Raw genomic sequence first — 18,934 nt, 5'->3', positions numbered from 1 at the left:
CATGTCTTGTGCCCATTTTAAAATTGGGCTATTTGTCTTTTTTTTGTAGAGGTGTTGTAGTTTCCTATATATTTTAGAAATGAGTCCCTTGTCTAATGTGTTGTTGCAAAAGATTTTTTCCCATTCTGGGGGTTCCCTTTTTACTCTTTTGGTGAAGTGAAGTCTTTTGATGCACATAAATTTTTAATTTTCAGTATGTCCCAATCATCTGTTTTGTCCACTTTGTGTAATTTTCCTAATGTTTTGTAGTCTGTGTATTCTCTGAATTAGAGCCCTTACAATTGTCCCTATTTTTTTCATTGATGGCCTTCATAATTCTGGAATTCACGTTTAGGTCTTTAATCCATGCTGAGTTGGTTTTAGTATAAGGTGTGAGGTAAAGGTCTTGCTTCAATCTTTTGCATATCGCTTTCCAGTTCTGCCAGCACCATCTGTTGAAGAGGCTATCATATCCCCATGTGATATATTTAGGCACTTTGTCGAAAATCAGTTGGCTCTTTGTGGATGGATTAACTTCTGGATTCTTGATTCTGTTTCATTGATCAGTGTATCTTTCGTTGTACCAGTACCAACCTGTTTTGACCACTGTAGCCATGTAATAAATTTTGAAATTCAAGGAGTGAGAGGTTTCAAACCTTCTTCTTCTTAAGCAGTGCTTTGCTTATCCTGAGTCTCTTTCCTTTCTATATAAAGTTTATTGTTGTTTTTTCCATTTCTTTGAAGATAAGTGTCGTTGGAATCAGGATTGGGATTGCATTATATGTTTAAATTACTTTGGGAAGTATTGACATTTTCACAATGTTAAGTCTTTCAATCCAGGAGCATGGTACATTCTTCCATTTTTGTAGGTCTCTTTTGGTTTCTTGTAGTAGTGTTTTGTAGTTTTCTTTGTATAAATCCTTTCTTTCTCTGGTTACATTTATTCCTAGATAGTTCATCCTTTGGATGACTATTGTAAATCGTACTGCTTTCCTAATGTCCTTTTCAGTGCTGTCATTATTAGTATAGAGGAATGCAATTGATTTTTGTATGTTAGTCTTATATCATGCCACTTTGCTGAATCTTCCAAAGAGGTCTAATAGCTTTTATACTGAGTCTTTGGGGTTTTCTATGTATAGGATTATATAGTCTGTGAATAGAGAGAGTTTTACTTCCTCTTTGCAAATTTGGATGCTTTAATTTCCCTGTCTTGCCGTATAGCTCTTGCTAAGACTTCCAGCACAATATTGAATAGGAGTGGCGACAAAGACATCCTTTTCTGGTACCTGTTTGAAGAGGGAAGGCTTTCAGTTTCTCTCCATTGAGAGTAATGTAGGCTATTGGTTTTGCACATATGCTCTTAATTATGTTGAGAAACTTCCCTTCAATTCCTACTTTGCTGAGTGTTTTTATCAGGAATGGATATTGGATTTTGTCAAATGCCTTTTCTGCATCAACTGATATGATTATGTGGTTCTTTTCTTTTTTCTTATTTATATGGTGGATTACATTGATTGTTTTTCTACTGTTGAACCATCCTTGCATCCCTGTTATGAATCCCACTTGATTATAATGTATTATTTTTTTTATGTGCTGCTGGATTCTGTTGGCTAGGATTCTGTTGAGATTTTTGCATCTATGTTCATGAGGGAAATTGGTCTATAATTTTCTTTCTTAATGATGTCCTTCCCTGATTTTGGTATGAGGGTTATGCTGTCTTCATAAAAAGTATTAGAAAGTTTTCCATCCTCCTCTATATTCTGGAATAATTTGAGTAGAATTGGTGACAGCTCTTCCCTGAATGTCTGGTAGAACTCACCAGTGAAGCCATCTGGGCCTGGACTACTTTTGGTTGGGAGTTTTTTGATGACCTGATCAATTTCTTCTTTTGTTATGGGTCTGTTCATGTTTTCTACTTCACTCTGTGTAAGTTTAAGTAGGTAGTTTTTTCTAAAAATGTATCCATCTCTTCTAAGTTTTCAAAATTGATACAGTACAACTTTTCATAGTATTTTGTTATTATCCTTTTGATTTCCTTTGGTTCCGTTGTGATATCGCCTGTGTGGTTTCTAATGCATGTTATTTGTGTCTTCTCCCTCTTTTCTTTTGTTTGGTCTGCCAGTGGTCTGTCAATTTTGTTAATCCTTTCAAGGAACCAGCTTCTTGTCCTGTTGATTCTTTCTATAGTTTTTCTGTTTTTTATTTCATTTATTTCTGCTCTGATCTTTATTATTTCTTTTCTTTTGGTGGCTGTAGTTTCCCTCTGTTGGTCTGTTTCTAATTGTTGTAGATGCTGTGTTAATGTGTCCATTTTGGTTCTTTCTTCTTTGTGGATGTATGCATTTATCACAATAAATTGTCCTCTCAGCACTGCTTTCACCATGTCCCAAAAATTTGGTATGTTGTATTTTCCTTCTTGTTTGTTTCTAGGAACTTTGTGATTTTTTTATGTTTTATTTCTTCTACTACCCAGTCACTTTTCAGCAGGGTGTTATTCAGTTTCCATGTATTTGACTTTATTTCCTTGGTCTTCCTATTGTTGGTTTCTAATTTGATAGCATTGTGGTCTACCCTATCTAACATCAAGCCCCACCTCCTCCCAATACAACTTGATTGCATGGCTGATCAATTTCAGATTGTGGAAGTTGGTGGTTGTGGTGGTTGTGGTTTTGTGGCGTGGAGTCTACACTTGCTCATAGTGACCTTGTATAGTCTGTAAATCTTTACAGAAGCAGGAAGCCTCATTTTACTCCCATGGAGCAGCAGGTAGTTTAGAACTGCTGACCTTGTGGTTAGCAGCCTAACTTATAGTCCACTAGGCTACCAGAGCACCTTCAAAGTTGGAAGAATTCTACAGTTTCATCATCACTGGGCATTGATGACTGGTGCGGAAATTAGAATAATGGTGGTATTAACTGGTCTTCCTTGTAGGCATATGGACATTATCCTATCACACACAGTGTTATACTTCAAGATAAATCTTGAAGTGTTCTTTTAGATGATGAATGTGATGGCATTCCTTTTGAATTTTTAATTTCTGGCATAGTAAACTATATGATTGTCAGATTCAGAATGGCCAGTACAGTTCATTTCAGCTCACTGTAGCATAGTGGTTATGAGTCGGATTGCTAACCTCAGGGTAAGCAGTTCGAAACTAACAGCTGTTCTGTGGGAGAAAGATGAGACTTTCTGCTCCCGTAAAGATTTACAGCCTTGGAAACCCTGTGCAGGGTCACTATGAGTTGGAACCGACTCCACGGCACATAACAACAACAACAATACTAGGATATCGATCTCTATGCGTTCAATTTTTGACAACTTCCAATTTACCTAGAGTCATACTTCGTGCTTTCCATGTTCCGATTATTAGTGAATCTTTCCAACTGTTTCTCCTCATTTTGATTTGTGCCCCATCAGCAAACAAAGTGTCATAGTCAACTCGACTTTCAGGAGGTAGCTCTTCCCCAGTTGTGTTTTGAGTGTCTTTCAATCTGAGGGGCTCTTCTTCTGATGCTATAGCTGACAATGTTCTACTGCTATTCATAAGGTTTTCAAAGGCTAAAGCTTCCAAAGTGTTCCATCTCTCCTTCCTAGCTTGCCTTAGTCTGGAGACTCTCCTGAAACTTGTACACCATGGGTGACTCTGCTTACACGGCTTTCAGCATTACAGCAAGGTTTACATAGGAATGGGAAAAGAACTTTAATAAGGACATAGAAGAAAAATATATAGGCATTCTTTTGTGGAAGGGATGTTGTTTTCTTCTTTATGTTAAATGAATGGAAATGATCCAAATAAAAATAGATAGAATTTAAGTGTTGCAAATTAATTTATAGAATGAAATGTAATGAAACAAATACATAGACAAAGAGAAATGAAAATAAATAATGATCCTGCAACCAAAAAGAGCTTATAAAAATTTGTTAGATGGATATGGAATGTATAGTAGTTATCTGGGTTCTATTTTAAAAATAGTTTTATATGTTTGAATTGTTTGTACCTGACAACATAAACATGAAATGTGCCCAGTCTTATTAGCCATGTAATAAATGCAAAATACAATAACTTTTAGATAGTCTTGAATTGGGGAAATTATTATAACTTACAATTGAAGCAATCATCAGGAAACAGATGGCACAACTCCTGGAGATATTGGCAAAGTGAAGTAACAAGAAAGGATGGAGCAGCACCACCTAAAACCGTTACCGTCTCTCTGCCTAAAGGGGCAAAGGGAAGGGACAGTATTACGGGGTCCTGAAGGGAGCTTGGAGTCATAGAAGAAGGACTCTAATAACAGCTATAATGGGAGAAAACAGACTCTGCTAACATTTCATCAAGGGCAAGAGCATAAGGGTAGAGGTGGAAGTAAAGTCGGTAGCTGATTTCTTTCTCTTCCCTTCTGTGATCTCCTGCCAGTATGTCACATTGCTTGAACCCAGCCAGAAGCTTGAAAGTTAGTTGGTGCTAATGAGGGAACATCCTATATTTCCCAAGACAGATTGTAATAGTAAATAGCATTACAAATCTTTTTTTTCTTCCTAAAATAACCAGTCTAATATGTATGCAAAGGAATAAAGGAACCCCGGTAGTATAGTGGGTTGCAAGTTGTGCTACTAACCACAAGGTCAGCAGTTTGAATCTACCAGTCACTCTGCTGGAGAAAGATGAGGCTTTCTGCTCCCGTAACGATTTACAGCCTTGGGAACCTTATGCAGGGTCACTGTGAGTGGGAATCAACTTGAAGGCACACAACCACTACCACTACTGCTAACACATGTTTATATCCCCCCAAATAGTGTTTCCTTATTTATTGATACATACTAAAACAAACAAACAGACAAAAAAAACCTGAAAGTGAAAACAATATATATTTACAATAGTACTCTATAATACCAAAAAAAAAAAAAAAAAAATCACACATAACAGACTAGCAAGAAAAATAATGTGTCTTTTCAGTTGTTTGTATTTTCACTCATTCCAAAAGTGGACTGAAGTATATGGTACATTAGAATGATAGAATAAAGACCGTTATTTAAAGTAAGTGTTTAAATAATGTCAGTACATGAAAAGATATTAAAGAAAATAATGCTATATGAATAATATATGCAAACTGATTAAACCTTTTAAGATTCCAAGGGTCTTCACAAGTTCATGGGAAAATTGCTTTATCTTTTAATTCCAATTTATGCCAACTTTTTGAAACCCCCATATGATGCTGTGGATTAGGTATCAGGCTGCTAACTGCAAAGTTGGTGGTTCAAACCTACCAGCTGCTCCATTGGAGAAAGATGAGGCTATCTGCTCCTGTAAATATTTACAGTCTGAGAAATCCTATATGGGGTCACTGTGAGATGCAGTTGAGTTGATGGCAGTGGTTTTCATATGTGTTAGACATTAAAAGATAATCTAATATATTGCAATTTTGTTTGAACCCATTTCCAATCTTTATTAGAAAGAGGCAGTACAAATACATCATTGCTGTTGTTAGGTGCCATTGAGTTGGTTCCAACTCATAGTGACTCTATATAGGGTTTCCGAGGTGGGTTTGAACTGCTCACCTTGTGATTTGCAGTCCAATGCTGATCCTACAACAGCACACCAGTAGAATAAGGAAATACTACTATACATTCGGTTCTTTTTTTCTTTTTCCTGAAATTTTACTTAAGACTTTACTAAGAAAAATGGTTCCCTATAGCTCTCGTCTACCCACTATGATTATAGTGTAGGATGAGAGGTTCTAGAGGTGAAAATGTTAACATTCTCTGGGTCAGAAGAATTACCTTGAAAAATGACTTGAGTTTCTTATACAAATGAATTGAGGTGTAAGTGTCAAATAGTTTGTTAAAGCAGACTTTTCATTACCTAGAGTTTTGAGGAAAGCTTGTATCTAGAAATAGACTAATTTAACTAATCCACAAGCTAAAAAGCAAATTTCTGTTTGATACTTTGACAAATGTTCAGATGCAAATAATGAGAAGTGCTATTATTATAACCCTGGAGAACCCCACACAATTTTGTGAAATGTCACCAGCATAGGGAAAAGGTTGTTTGGCCTACTGATGGCAAAATTGGTTGGCTACCTATTTGCCTTTGTTGTTGGTGTTATTATGTGCCATGGAGTCGGTTCTGACTCATAGCGACCCTGTACAGGCTTTCTGAGGCTGTAAATCTTTATGGGAGCAAACCGCCTCATCTTTCTCCCATGGAACAGGTGGTAGTTTCTAACTGCTGACCTAAGGTTCGCAACCCATTTCATAACCTGGGATAGTCTAATCTTACATATGAGAAAATTTCATTATAAAGTCCTGTGGTGGAAAGATACTAAGAGAAATTCCAATTTGTATTCATATTAGAAATTCAAACTTACATTAATTCTGAAACTACCTTAAGTTTTAATCTTAGGTAGGTGCTTCCCAAATATAACATAATCCAAAGTTAACCTAAAACAAAACATGCAACTGTAGGCTTTCTTTCATTTTAAAATTAATTTTTAGATTGATTCATTCAGAAACATTTATTAACCATGTTATATATGCCAAGGACTTTGTTGTATGCTGAAATACTAATGTACAGATTACATAATTTCCCTTATTTCCATTAATTGTACTGCTTCCTACAATAACCCTATTGAGATCGCTGTTGCTGTTAAGTGCCATCCAGATGGTTTGGAACCATAGTAACTCTGTATAGGGTTTCCAAGGAGTGGCTATTGAGATTAGGCATACTAAAAGCCTTTTAGCTCTAATAACAACCCTACCAGGTTGGTGTCATTTAATAGATGAGGAAAATCAAAAGGCCCTAGGGGAATCCGAGGGGAAGTGACTGAGATATAAAACAAGCCCTTTATTCCTCCTTTTACTTCAGTTAGGCAAGTATTTTCCAGACCAAAAACATTGGGATACAGGGCTTGAGAAGGAAAATTTTCTCTTTTGTGAGTTTATTTGTATGTGAAGGGTCTTAAGGCAATATCAAGTTGAATTATGCATACTTATTCTTTTGATTAATCACCTCATTGAAAAGAAGAATATTACATAAAAATTTGGATTGTCGAAGAACATCTGGGACATATGGTCACCATGTTTATACCCCACCACAATTTTGTGAATATTTAAACTTTCTTACTCTGCCCCAGATTTTCAGTTGCCTCACATTTTGTGGTCTCTCCCCCACTACTCTCTTTCTATCTCCATGTTTTTTTGTTTTCCACTACCCAACTTATGTTCGCTTTTGTCATTATCTTAGCTTTTGCAATTGTCTACCCTGACACACTTGGAAATAGACAGTTTGTTTAGCAAAGTGACCAGCTTCTGCCTCATTTAATCACATCAAGATCACAGCAGGAACCAGGGCTGTGTTCTTTCCTGGTCTGTCCCCAGCTCTATTATGGTTCCTTCCTTGCTCAGCCCACTCAGAGAAGAATGCATACCATACAAATGAGTGCTTCATACTGCCATACTTCCCAGATGGTCTGTGGATAAAAAAGAGGAAGTTGTTGGAAAGGATTTTGCTTTTTTTTCTTCTTTCTGTTGTCCTTGCGAGATGTTTTCTGTTTGTGTCTTTCATACTGGACCATATATTATAAGTGGAAAGATATATGCCTATTGTCACTGAATCGATTCCTATAGGAAGGGTGTAACTCCCACCTCCCAGGGTTTCCAAGACTGTGTATCTTTACGGAAGCAGACTGTCACATCTTTCTTCTAAGAAGTTGGATTTGTACAGCCAAACACTTAACCACTGCACCATAACCATTAATAATCACATTCAGCACGCTTCTATACCTGTAATAATTGTTTTTTCTTTAGTTTCCTTACATAAAGAGGAAAGGATTTTCTAGCAGAGCTAAGTCTGGGGATAGAAGAAGTATGTGCACACATGACAATAAGGAGAAGAAGATTGGGAAGAAGGGTTTGAGCATGTGGAAAAGAATTCTGGTTCATGTACTAAATGACACCCAAATTTGAAGGAGAAACTACTGCAGAATGATAACATTTAACTGGGTATTAGTCAGAAATGTGTGGATTCAAAGTGACTTTGACAAATGGAAAAGTAGTATAAATAACTAAGGATAATTATGAGAAAGACTCAACTACCCTGATTGTGCAAAGGATTAAAGTGTTTGACTGCTGGCTTAAATGTTGGCAGTTCAAACCCATCCATACATAGCTCCACAGGAGAAAGACCTGGCAGTTTGCTTCTGTAAAGATTACAACCACGAAAACTATGGGTCAGTTCTGCTCTATCATATGGGGTAACCCATGTGTCTGAATTGCCTTGGTGGCACTTAACAACATTAGAAAGAGTATAGTTCCAGTAAGAAATTAGACATTGACAATGTGACCAAGCCTATTGATTGTTTTGCTTTTTTCTCCAGGTTTGCAACACAACTACTGATAGGAAACACGCAGACATCTTCTTAGAGAAGTGTGTTACTGAGTCCATAATGAACATTGTGAGCGGCTTCTTTAATTCACCTTTTTCAGACAACAGTACCAGCCTGCAGGTAACTGAAACTAGCCAACACACAAGCCAAGGACCATCTTACAAAGAATTGATGTACCTTATTTTACTAGGACAAGCTTTAATCTGGTCGGGAAGCTGTTTCCTACACTTCTGAAGCTTATTTTATTTTATTTTTTTGCAGTATTTACTATTTTGCTATTTTCTGAGTTCACTAATTATTATTTTTAAAAGAGACCCCAATTGAATTTTTCTTTCTCTCCCCATAATCACAGTAAGAGCTCTCATAGCTCTACATTGGCTATTTGCTAAGAATTGAGCTAAACGACATGGTTCTTTAAATGGATAAGCATTTGGATCCAATAGTTCCACTCTAATAATTTATACTAATGGAATCAGGAGAGATTTATGTACTGCCATTTTAATTCAAGTATTTATAATACTTAAAATGACATTTACCTTAAATATCCACAGATGGGAGAACAGCTAAATAAATGATGGTATATTTGTAAGATGGCTTATTATGTGGCAATTAAGAATCATGTTTTTTAAAGAAAAACTTCTGATTAAGGGAAATGATTATGATGCAATATTAAGCGAACAGACCACAAAATTGCAGTATAACATCAGTCAAATGTATGCGTGTAGAGAATATGCATGTGTTCATAGTAGAAATATTCAGGGAATAAATATCTCAACATATTGCTACTGATTACGTGATAAGATTATGAGGGGTTTTCATTTCTATGGTTTCCAAATATTCTGTAGTGATTGAGTATTACTCTTATAAAAATATCCTTTGAACTATATTTTCTTTTGGGAAAACTGTTAAGCTACTAGATTGAGTGATATAACATTGTTTTGTGTAGATGCAGTCTAAAATAGACATTTACATTTGGAAATAAACAAGGAAGTAAATATATGCATAGAAAGTTAATGTCATTGGCTTCAATCAATGCCATCTTCTTCTGATTGCATTTTACATATATAGTTAAAATGCAAATGATTGGTTTTCTATAGTGCCTGGCATGAAACTGGTACATAATAAACATTTGTTGAATAAGAAATTTACTAAATAGCCCTGAACCTAGTAATAATGGTTTGTATTTTATTTTGATGAACCTTTTTGATACTGCATAGTGACCTTTATCAGGTGTGTTAATGGTTTATTGCCACTGTTTGTCGTAATTTTTTTTTTTTTTTTTTGGTAAGACACATCAGCCCATCTTTATTCAGCTGTTACAGTCGGCTTTTAGAATTTACAATTGCACTTGGCCAAATCCAGCACAGAAAGCCTCGGTGGAATCCTGTATTAGAAGTTTGGCTGAAGTGGGTAAGTCTGGTGTTGGCTTTTATTTATTTTTCATTTTCTTCAAGAAATTGGGCTTTTGGCTAATAGCCAATGCCACACCTTTCCATTTACAACTTAATAAGAAAGTCTCTGCAAAGTGAAAGAACAATAATCAGCAAAGAATTTGGGAGGAGAATATAATTGTTACAAATCTAAAGTTAAATTTAATATTATGGTACATAGGACTTCATCTCATTTAAGACTTTATGGGAATGATTTTAGTTTCACGTCTCAAACCAAGTTTCCTTCTGGTACTGTTTTTGTCTATTAAGGAGCCTGACTTAACAAATACCTTCACATCGCAGTAGGACTTTGAGTAGGTTTCTGAGCAGTGCTGGTGTGGTGCTGTGGGCTAATGCGCTGGACTGCAAAATCAGTTTGAACCACAAGGTTGGCGGTTCAAGCTGACCAGCTGCTCCTTGGAAACCCTGTACAGTTGGAACTGACGTGACGACACTCAGCAGCAAAATATATACACATAGCAACAACAATAACAATATACACAGAGGAGTTCTGGTGTAGCACTTTAAGATAAGCCCTGGACAGAAATGTCGGTTTGAACTGCAAGATTAGCGGTTCAAACTCACCGGCCGCTCCTTGGAAACCCTATACAGGACAGTACTTAATAACAACAACAGTATACACAGAAGACTTCAGAAAATACAAATGAAATGATGGAAGGTGAGATGGTTACAGATGCTAGATTAGTAAATTAAGGCAAGGGTTTCTCATAAATTCTTACATTTTGTTTTTGTTTCTTTGAGAGGAGGTTAATTAGAATAGTCTTACCGATGAGGGAGAGGAGGACTAAGAAGAAATTCAGGCTTGACGGGGTTTAAAAAAAAAGAAAGGAAAAGAAGGGGGAGAGAAAGAGAAGGCTTGACCATCTTGTTAATGGTATTTCTGCAGGCTTCAGAAGGGCAGTGAAGTGTGTGTTTCATTTTCATCATTATTGCTAACATTATTTGAGCATTTGCCATGTACTATTCCAAGTAATTTACATGTATTATCTCATTTAATAATTCAAAGTAAGTAATAATTCATTTCAAAGTGTAAGTACTTTGAATTTTTACTTTCTATAGCTGAGGAAACAAATTTATCTAGGTCAGGCAAATTAGGACTATAGTAAGTGCTCAGCAAATAATTGATAAAAGGATAAGTGATTTAACTAGCTAATGATTGCTTAAACATTATAAAGCCGAATTTCACACCTGTCTCCAATTTGACCTAAGTGATTTTTTATTAACAACATTTAATGCAGACACCGATTTTAATTTAAGTTACTTAAAATTAGAAATAATTTATAACCCAAAAGATCAACAGAGAAATTAGTAGAACTAATAGACTAATACAGTTTTTCTAGGTGAGTAGTTACAAATAAATACTAAACTTATTAGATTTGTTATATACCGAAAAGAAACAGAATGTATGTAGGAAAAGGTGTCATTCACATTAACATCATAAATATTAAACACTTAGGACTATAGTAGGTGATCAGGAGTAAACTCAGGAGTAAACTTAATTAATATAAAATAATAAAATTGCAATACCATGGTAACATATTATATATATGAGGGGCATAAAAGATTTTAATAAATGTAGAGGTAAATTATGCCAGGAGTCAAAAACATAATTATAAAGATGATGGATGATTTTCCTAAATAAACTAACTTTAATGATTCCACATAAGAAAAACCTCCATTGCACACACCATTCTTTACCTCACACCCAAGTTGGGCCTTGACATCTCATGCTAGACATACACCGCAAGGATGCCAGATTTGACCTATGACAGCACCTGTAGAAACAGCCTCCTCATCTTGTTGAGTGTCCCCCATCTGCTCAGGTTTCAGGCTGCCCTCTGTGAAGCTGCCCCTCATGTGGTGTTCTCTTTACTCTGCTTGGCCTCTCCTCTCCATGCAGGATCACCCTGCTTAATCTGTATCATCCTATGACAGACCTTCCTGGCATGGATACCCTCCAATTTCACTCAGGTCCTGATTCTCCATAGAATGTAGTCCTCCTCTGCAGATGCCAGTACTTTTTTTTTGGCTCCAGTACTTTTCTCTGGGCCACCACCACTCCTTCCCACTTTTTGCCCAGTGTTCCTCCCCACTAAAGATTTTATAACTGAATGGTTCCTGAAAGAAAGGGAAGTTACAGGAGAGGGAGAGGCCATAAGTATCTAAAAATATGTATATTTTCTTTTCATGGGTGTCTCCTTTGTCCAAATTCACCATCATCTGATGTAGATACTACAAGAGTATCCTTACTGGACTTCCCCTCTTCCACTCCTGCCCTACTACTAACCATTTCTTACACAGCAAACAAAGTGATCCCAAAATGCAAATCAGATCATGTCACTTCCCTGTTGAAAATTCTCCATTGTACCTAAAATGAAATCTGTACTCCTTCCATGGCTTATAAAGTCTGTCTACTGAGCTTCCACTACTTTGCCTACCTTCTCTCATTACCCTTCTCACTCCTCTTCCTTCCCAACTCGCTTTCATCCACACTGGCTTTCTTTTTGTGATTGTCATCTGTTGTTAGTGGCTACCAAATCACCTCTGACTTTGCAGACCCCATTTACAATAGAATGAAATGGTGACTGATTCTGCATCATCCTTTAGGTCACCAACATGCTTAAGTCCATTGTGGTGACTACTTTGCCAAACCATCTCACTGAGCATCTCCCTTGCTGGTCCTCTTCTTTGACAAACATGGTGTGCTCCTAAGTGATTGATCCCTTCTGATGATATGTTGAAAGCAAGAGTTTTCACTATGTTTTAGAAATAGATTTAGAGGTTTTTTTTCCTAGTCTGTCTTAGTCTGCAATCTCTGCTGTAAGTGGTCTACCATGTGTGACCCTGGTGGTATTTGAAATACTGGTAGCATAGCTTCCAACCTCATAGCAGTAGGCAAGCCACTATAGTATGAGAAGATAGACTAGTGGTGAGTTTCTCATTTGCTTGTGTCTTTTCTTTATTTTAGGATATTTGCATGTGCAAATTGTCATTTTCAGGTTTCCTCTTTTCAATTTGCAGCTCAAAAGTTAGTACTTAAGTGTTCCAGAACATGGCTTATTCATTGTCTTAGCTTATTCCTGCCCCTTACCATGTTGTACTATGATATTTTCCTCTTAGCATTTACATTGCCTAAAATATCTTGTCCATCTATTTTTCAGCTTCTCCCTCTAGAATGTAAACTTGTGAAACAGGGACTTTGCTTTATTCACTACTGATCTCTGGGACCTGAAAGTGTCTGGTGCTGATTTGACAGGTTAATAGGTGCTTGTTGGCTGGCTACAATCTATGGACTAAGTATTTTTCAGAGAGTGAATTTTAGGCTTAGAGAGGTTTCTCTGAGTGTGAAGTTTATACTGTACCATGTTGCCATCGAAGCCCTATTTTGAGAAACATTAAAAGATCAATGATCAAAGCCTTCAGTATGGATTGTACTTCAATGTGAAGAAAACAAAAATTCTCATAACAGGAAAAATAAATAACATCATGATAAATGGAGAAAAGATTGACGTTGTTAAAGACTTCGTTTTTCTTGGACCCACTGGAAGCAGCAGTCAAGAAATCAAATGACATACTGCATTAGGCAGATCTGCTGCACAAGACATCTTAAAGTGTTCAAGAGTAAAGATACCAGTTTGGGACAAAGATGCACCTGACCCAAGTCATGGTATTTTCAGTTGCTTCATATGCATGTGATAGTTGGACAATGAATAAGGAAGCTAGTAAACGAATTGGTGCATTTAAGTTATGGTGTTGGAGAAGATATTGAAAGTACATGGACTGCCAGCAGAACAAACAAATCTGTGTTGGAAAAAGTACAACAAGAATTCTCCATAGAAGCAAGATGGTAAGACTTCATGTCTCATACTTTGGACATCTTATCAGGAGGGACCAGTCCCTGGAGAAGGACATCATGCTTGTTAAAGTGGAGGGTCAATGAAAAAGAGGAAGACCTCTCAATGACGTGGATTGGCGCAATGGCAGCAGTAATGAGCTCAAGTGTAGCTGTGATGGTAAGGATGGCATAGAACTGGAAAGTGTTTCCTTCGGTTGTGCATAAGGCTGCCATGAATTAGAACCAACTTGAGGGCACATAACGACAGTAACAACAAAGACCCTTGGTGGTGCAGTGGGATAAGCCTTGGGCTGTCACCACAAGATTGGAGGTTTAAACCCAACAATTGCTTTGTGGGAAAAAGATGAATCTGTCTGGTCCTTTAAAAATTAGTAGTCTCAGAAACCCTATGGAGCAGTTCTACTTTAGCCTATAGGGTTGCTTTGAGTTTGAATCGACTCCATGGCAATGGATTTGGTCTGGTTTAACATAAACTATAAAAAATTAATTATCAAGACAGAAACTTGTTGGAACATTTATAACTTAAGTTCAAAAACTTTTTTGTGTGTTTTAGCAGCCCTCTAATCTGTAAGAATTTATAACATTAAAGGGGAAAAGGGCATATATGTTTCAGAAAACTATAACAATGTCAAGAGAGTACTTTGTTTTTATAAAGCATCTGTTCAGTGGAGTTACAGATTGTTAAAACCATTATTGTAATTGCACATAACAATTATAGTTATGTTTGCATAGAACTTTATGATTGGCTAAGTGCTTTCATTTACATTATTAGTTCCACTCATCTATTATCAAAATACATCATTCTCTTCCTTATTTATGCATTGGATATAAAATACAATAAAAATCAGCAAAAGCATTTGCTAAGTCAGCACCGACCTTACTGAGAACAGCAAGCATTTATTGACTATTGGACAGTGTGAAGCCCTATGGTTTGGGCATAATTTTTATGCCTCCTTACAAATGGGGAAATGAACTAAGAAAGGTAGCACAGCTTGCTCTGTGTCACACAAGTAGGCAGAGATCTTAATCCATTCTAAACTGACATGCTGTTGTGAAGTACCATCGAGTCAGCTCCAGCTCATAGTGGAAATGCTATATATAGGGTTTCCAAGGAGCAGCTAGTGGGTTTGAACTGCCACCCTTGTGGTTTGCAATCCAATTCAGACCCTACAGCACCACACCAGGAACTAGTGAGCATTTATCATGCTCATTCCTTATAAATCAGTTTAATCAAATATGCTTAATGTCTTTAAGATAACTATTTTAACTACAAATGAAACAAATGTGCAGGGTTTTCAAATAATTTAAAAAGAAGCTAAACAGGACTTCTGGTTCTGGCAGTGGCTGAGGCAGAGACAGGTAGGACAGGCTTCACTGGGGAGGCACTGAAAACCCAGAGAAGCTGCTTTCAAGGAGCAACACCAGAGCTCTGGATCTAGCATAAGGTGCAGGGTGTTAGTTTCCTGGCAACGCCAGTGGAAAAATCATGGTGTATAAAGGATAATAATGTGATTTAGTAATAATTTGAGACATGGAAATCCCTCTGTGGCCACCCCACCTGGGCAGAGTTCAGAAGGTGGGGCTACAGCCAGACCAGCACAGGGAAGCCATGCTAAAAGCAGTGCAGTGACATTTGCAAAAAGAGGTACAGGGGGATTCTACACATTTTTTCCTCCTCTTCCCTGTCGTTCCTTTTTTGCCCAGCCCGGATGCCTTCAGACAGGTGGGTATGCATCACCAAAAAAGTCCAGCATTGAGCTCACAGTTTTTCCCATGGCACAGAGAAAAAGAGCCTTGTTGAACACAGGGCAAATTCTTTGGTGGCTGCTTATGACGTCAGCCTCTGGGTAGCAGCCCTAAAATTAACTTGTGTGGGACCCTTTACTCTGGCATATCCAGCAAAAAAAAAGCAGGCCTCTCAGGCCTGACAGGCAAACCCTATGAACGATCTGGAAAAACCCAACATAAAAGGGCACAAGTATCTGGAGAATAACGCTGTGCACACACAGATACCTAACTGACCTTCAGAGACAAAAATAGTAGACAATCTTTCCCCCATTAACGTCTCAATATCTATCTACATACTTGTACAGTGGTGATTAGAGGAGGGGCCTGAGTGAACGGACACCCCCCCACCCACTGCTGGAGGCTTCTATGGTGCACACACTGCCTGTGTAGCAAGGCAACTAGATAGTCAGCCACAGTTTTATTTTTTTTCAAAGTGTGGTTTTTATCTCTGCTTTTATATTGCTTCTGCTTTTGTTTCTTTTGATCACTCATTTTTCCTGGAGGTAGGAGCATTTTCTCACTATGTTACCCAGGAAGAGACATGAATCATGGCCATAGCCCAGCTAGAAGCAAACTCCATAGTATTCCACCATTGAGACAAGAGCCAATAACAGCTGCTAAGCATTACACACAAAAAGGGAAGCATATCTCCTGATCATATCCACTAGGAGATACCCAGTAAGCTTAATAACACAACAACAAACATCCATTTAAGCATTAAAAAACCCACATGACTACTGGAAATGACCAAAAAAAAAAAAAAAAACCACACACAACAAAAGATCTCAAATCATGTCCCAAAAGAGAAAAGAGTAAATGACAAATGAGCTGGAGACAGACAAAGGCTCTCCAGAAGAGGAAGAGCAGGTTTTGGATTTGCCTGAGAAAGAATTCAGAAGAATGATATGGAAACAAATTCAAATGTTCTAAAAAGGGGTGTTGGAAAACAAGAAGTCAGGAAAGTACTACAAGAGCAATCAAACAAGATCGATACATCATTGGAAACAATTCAAAACCTGCAAAAAGAGGTCCAGATGATTAATAATAAAATATCAGAAATGGAAAATACACTGAAAGGAAAAAAGAGCAGAATAGAAGATATGGAAGCCAGAACCAGTGAAATGGAAGAGAAATCTCTCAATACTGCTAAGATAGAAGAGCAAGCAGGAAAAAGGATAAAAAAAAAAAAAAAAGAGAGTCTAAGAGTCATGCTGAATAACATGAAAGAGGAACAACTTAAGAATTATTGGCATTCTGGAACAGGAAGAATCAGAGAAGTGTGATTGAAGAGCTTCTGGAAGAAAATTTACCTAACATCTTGAAAGATGAGAAGATAAACATTCAAGAAGCTGAAAGTACACCAGGAAGGATAGACCCCAAAAGAAAATCACCAAGACATATAAGAATCAAGCTCTCCAAAAAACGGAGACAAGAAGAGAATCCTAAAAGCGGCCAGGGAAAAGAGAAATGTTACTTACAAGGCAAGCAGATCAGATTAAGCTCTGACTTCTCAGCAGAAACCATGGAGACAAGAAGGCAATGGGGAGACATATACAAAACCCTAAAAGAAAAAAACTGCCAACCAAGAATCGTCTATTCATCAAACCTATCAAATACAATGGTGCAATTAAACATTCCAGGATAAACAGAATCTAAGAGATTTTTGTCAAAACCAATACGGCACTTCAAAACATCCTAAAGGGAGTTCTTTGGACTGAAAGACAACAAGAAATAGCATAAAAAGCACAAATTCAGCACAAGAAGGCATGCAGAACAAAGGAATGAACAGCACTAACAATAAATTAGCATAATGGCAGCAATTAATTCATACCTATCTATAATTACATTGAATGTCAATGGATTGAGTGCACCAGTGAAGAGACAGTGGCAGAATGGATAAGAAAACAAGATTCTTCAATATGCTGCCTACAAGAGACACACTTTATACATAAAGACAAAAACAGACTAAAAGTTAAAGGATGGAAACCAAGCTAACTGCAACAATAAACAAGCAGGAGTGACAATACTAATCTCTGATAAAGTAAACTTTAAGACAAAAAACCAGCATAAGAGATAAAGAAGGACACTATCTCATGATCAAAGTGTTAATTGAGCAAGACAACATAACCATCATAAATACCTATGCTCCCAATGAAAAAGCACTGAGGTAATATGAAGCAAACCTTACTAGAATGGAAGAAAGAAATAGATAAATCTACAATTATAGTGTGTGATTTTAATACAACACTCTGAAAAAGGGGCAGAACAACCAGAAAGAAACTCGACAAAGTTACAGAGGAACTAAACAGCACAGCCAACCAAATTGACCTCATAGATGTGTACAGAGCATTCAACCCAACAACAGCACAATATACATTCTTTACCAGTGCACAAGGAATATTCTCCAGACCATGTGTTAGGTCACAAAGCAAGCCTCCATAATTTACAAACATTAAAATACTACAAAGCATCTTTTTAGACCACAGTGTTATCAAACTAGAAATCAACAATAAGAAGACCAAGGAAATAAAGTCGAATACATGGAAACAGAACAACACCCTGCTGAAAAGTGACTGAGTGAAAGAAGAAATTAAATGTGAATTCATAAAGTTCCTAGAAACAAATTAGAATGAAAACACAACTTACCAAAATCATTGGGACACAGTGAAAGCGGTACTGAGAGGACAGTTTATTGCGATAAATGCACACATCCAAAAAGAAGAAAGAACTAAAATCAACACATTAACACAGCATCTCCAACAATTAGAAACAGACCAACAGAGGGAACCTACATGTACCAAAAGAAAAGATAAAATAAAGATAAGAGCAGAAAGAGAAAACAGAAAAACTATAGAAAGAATCAACAGGACAAGAAGCTGGTTCTTTGAAAGGATTAATAAAATTCACAAACCATTGTCAAACCTAACAACAGAAAAGAGGGAGGAGACACAAATAACTCGTATTAGAAACCACATGGCGATATCACACTGGAACCAAAGGAAATCAAAAGGATAATAACAGATATTTATGAATAATTGTTAGCAAGATTGTCATAACTGTAATTGTAGAAGATGTGTAACTGAAAGTGGGGAGTTGTTAATCTTTAATTTCAGGAACAGACAATCTCAGGACCATCAAGAAGGAAAAGCATGAGTGGAGGATGAGATCCCTGCCTAGAGAAATGGTGACAGCAAAGCCGGTGACAAAGGCAGTGGTATGGAGAGACAGAGCAGCTGCAGGCTCTAGGCCTATGGACTGAGTAAGGCTGTGTGCCTGTGGGCAAGAGGTTGATTTGCTGAATGTGCCCTTTGGACATTTAAAGGAATATATATTTGTTTATATGTGTACATCAAATATTTTTGCTTTGTTCATTTGCAAAATGTAAGATGTAAATGGGAAAACACAGAGAGAATGTAGGATAACTTGTTGCAGGGAAGGGATTATAATCATTGAGATGAAATAAAGTGTATAATTTGCTG

The 18,934-nt window shown here is 37.0% G+C and overlaps 1 protein-coding gene across 1 annotated transcript in view; it reads left to right on the top strand.

Moving 5' to 3' along the window:
* ITPR2 (inositol 1,4,5-trisphosphate receptor, type 2) overlaps positions 1-18,934 on the top strand; it is a 707,773-nt gene that overhangs the window by 361,542 nt on the left and 327,297 nt on the right. The window contains exons 31-32 of the mRNA XM_006866982.1: positions 8,352-8,480; positions 9,650-9,770. Coding sequence (XP_006867044.1) covers positions 8,352-8,480; positions 9,650-9,770 — 250 coding nt within the window. The remainder of the gene's footprint in view (positions 1-8,351; positions 8,481-9,649; positions 9,771-18,934) is intronic.

The sequence above is a fragment of the Chrysochloris asiatica genome, unplaced genomic scaffold (genome assembly GCF_000296735.1).
Source record: "Chrysochloris asiatica unplaced genomic scaffold, ChrAsi1.0 scaffold00098, whole genome shotgun sequence".
Taxonomy (NCBI): domain Eukaryota; kingdom Metazoa; phylum Chordata; class Mammalia; order Afrosoricida; family Chrysochloridae; genus Chrysochloris; species Chrysochloris asiatica.
This window is presented reverse-complemented; position numbering and strand designations above follow the sequence as displayed.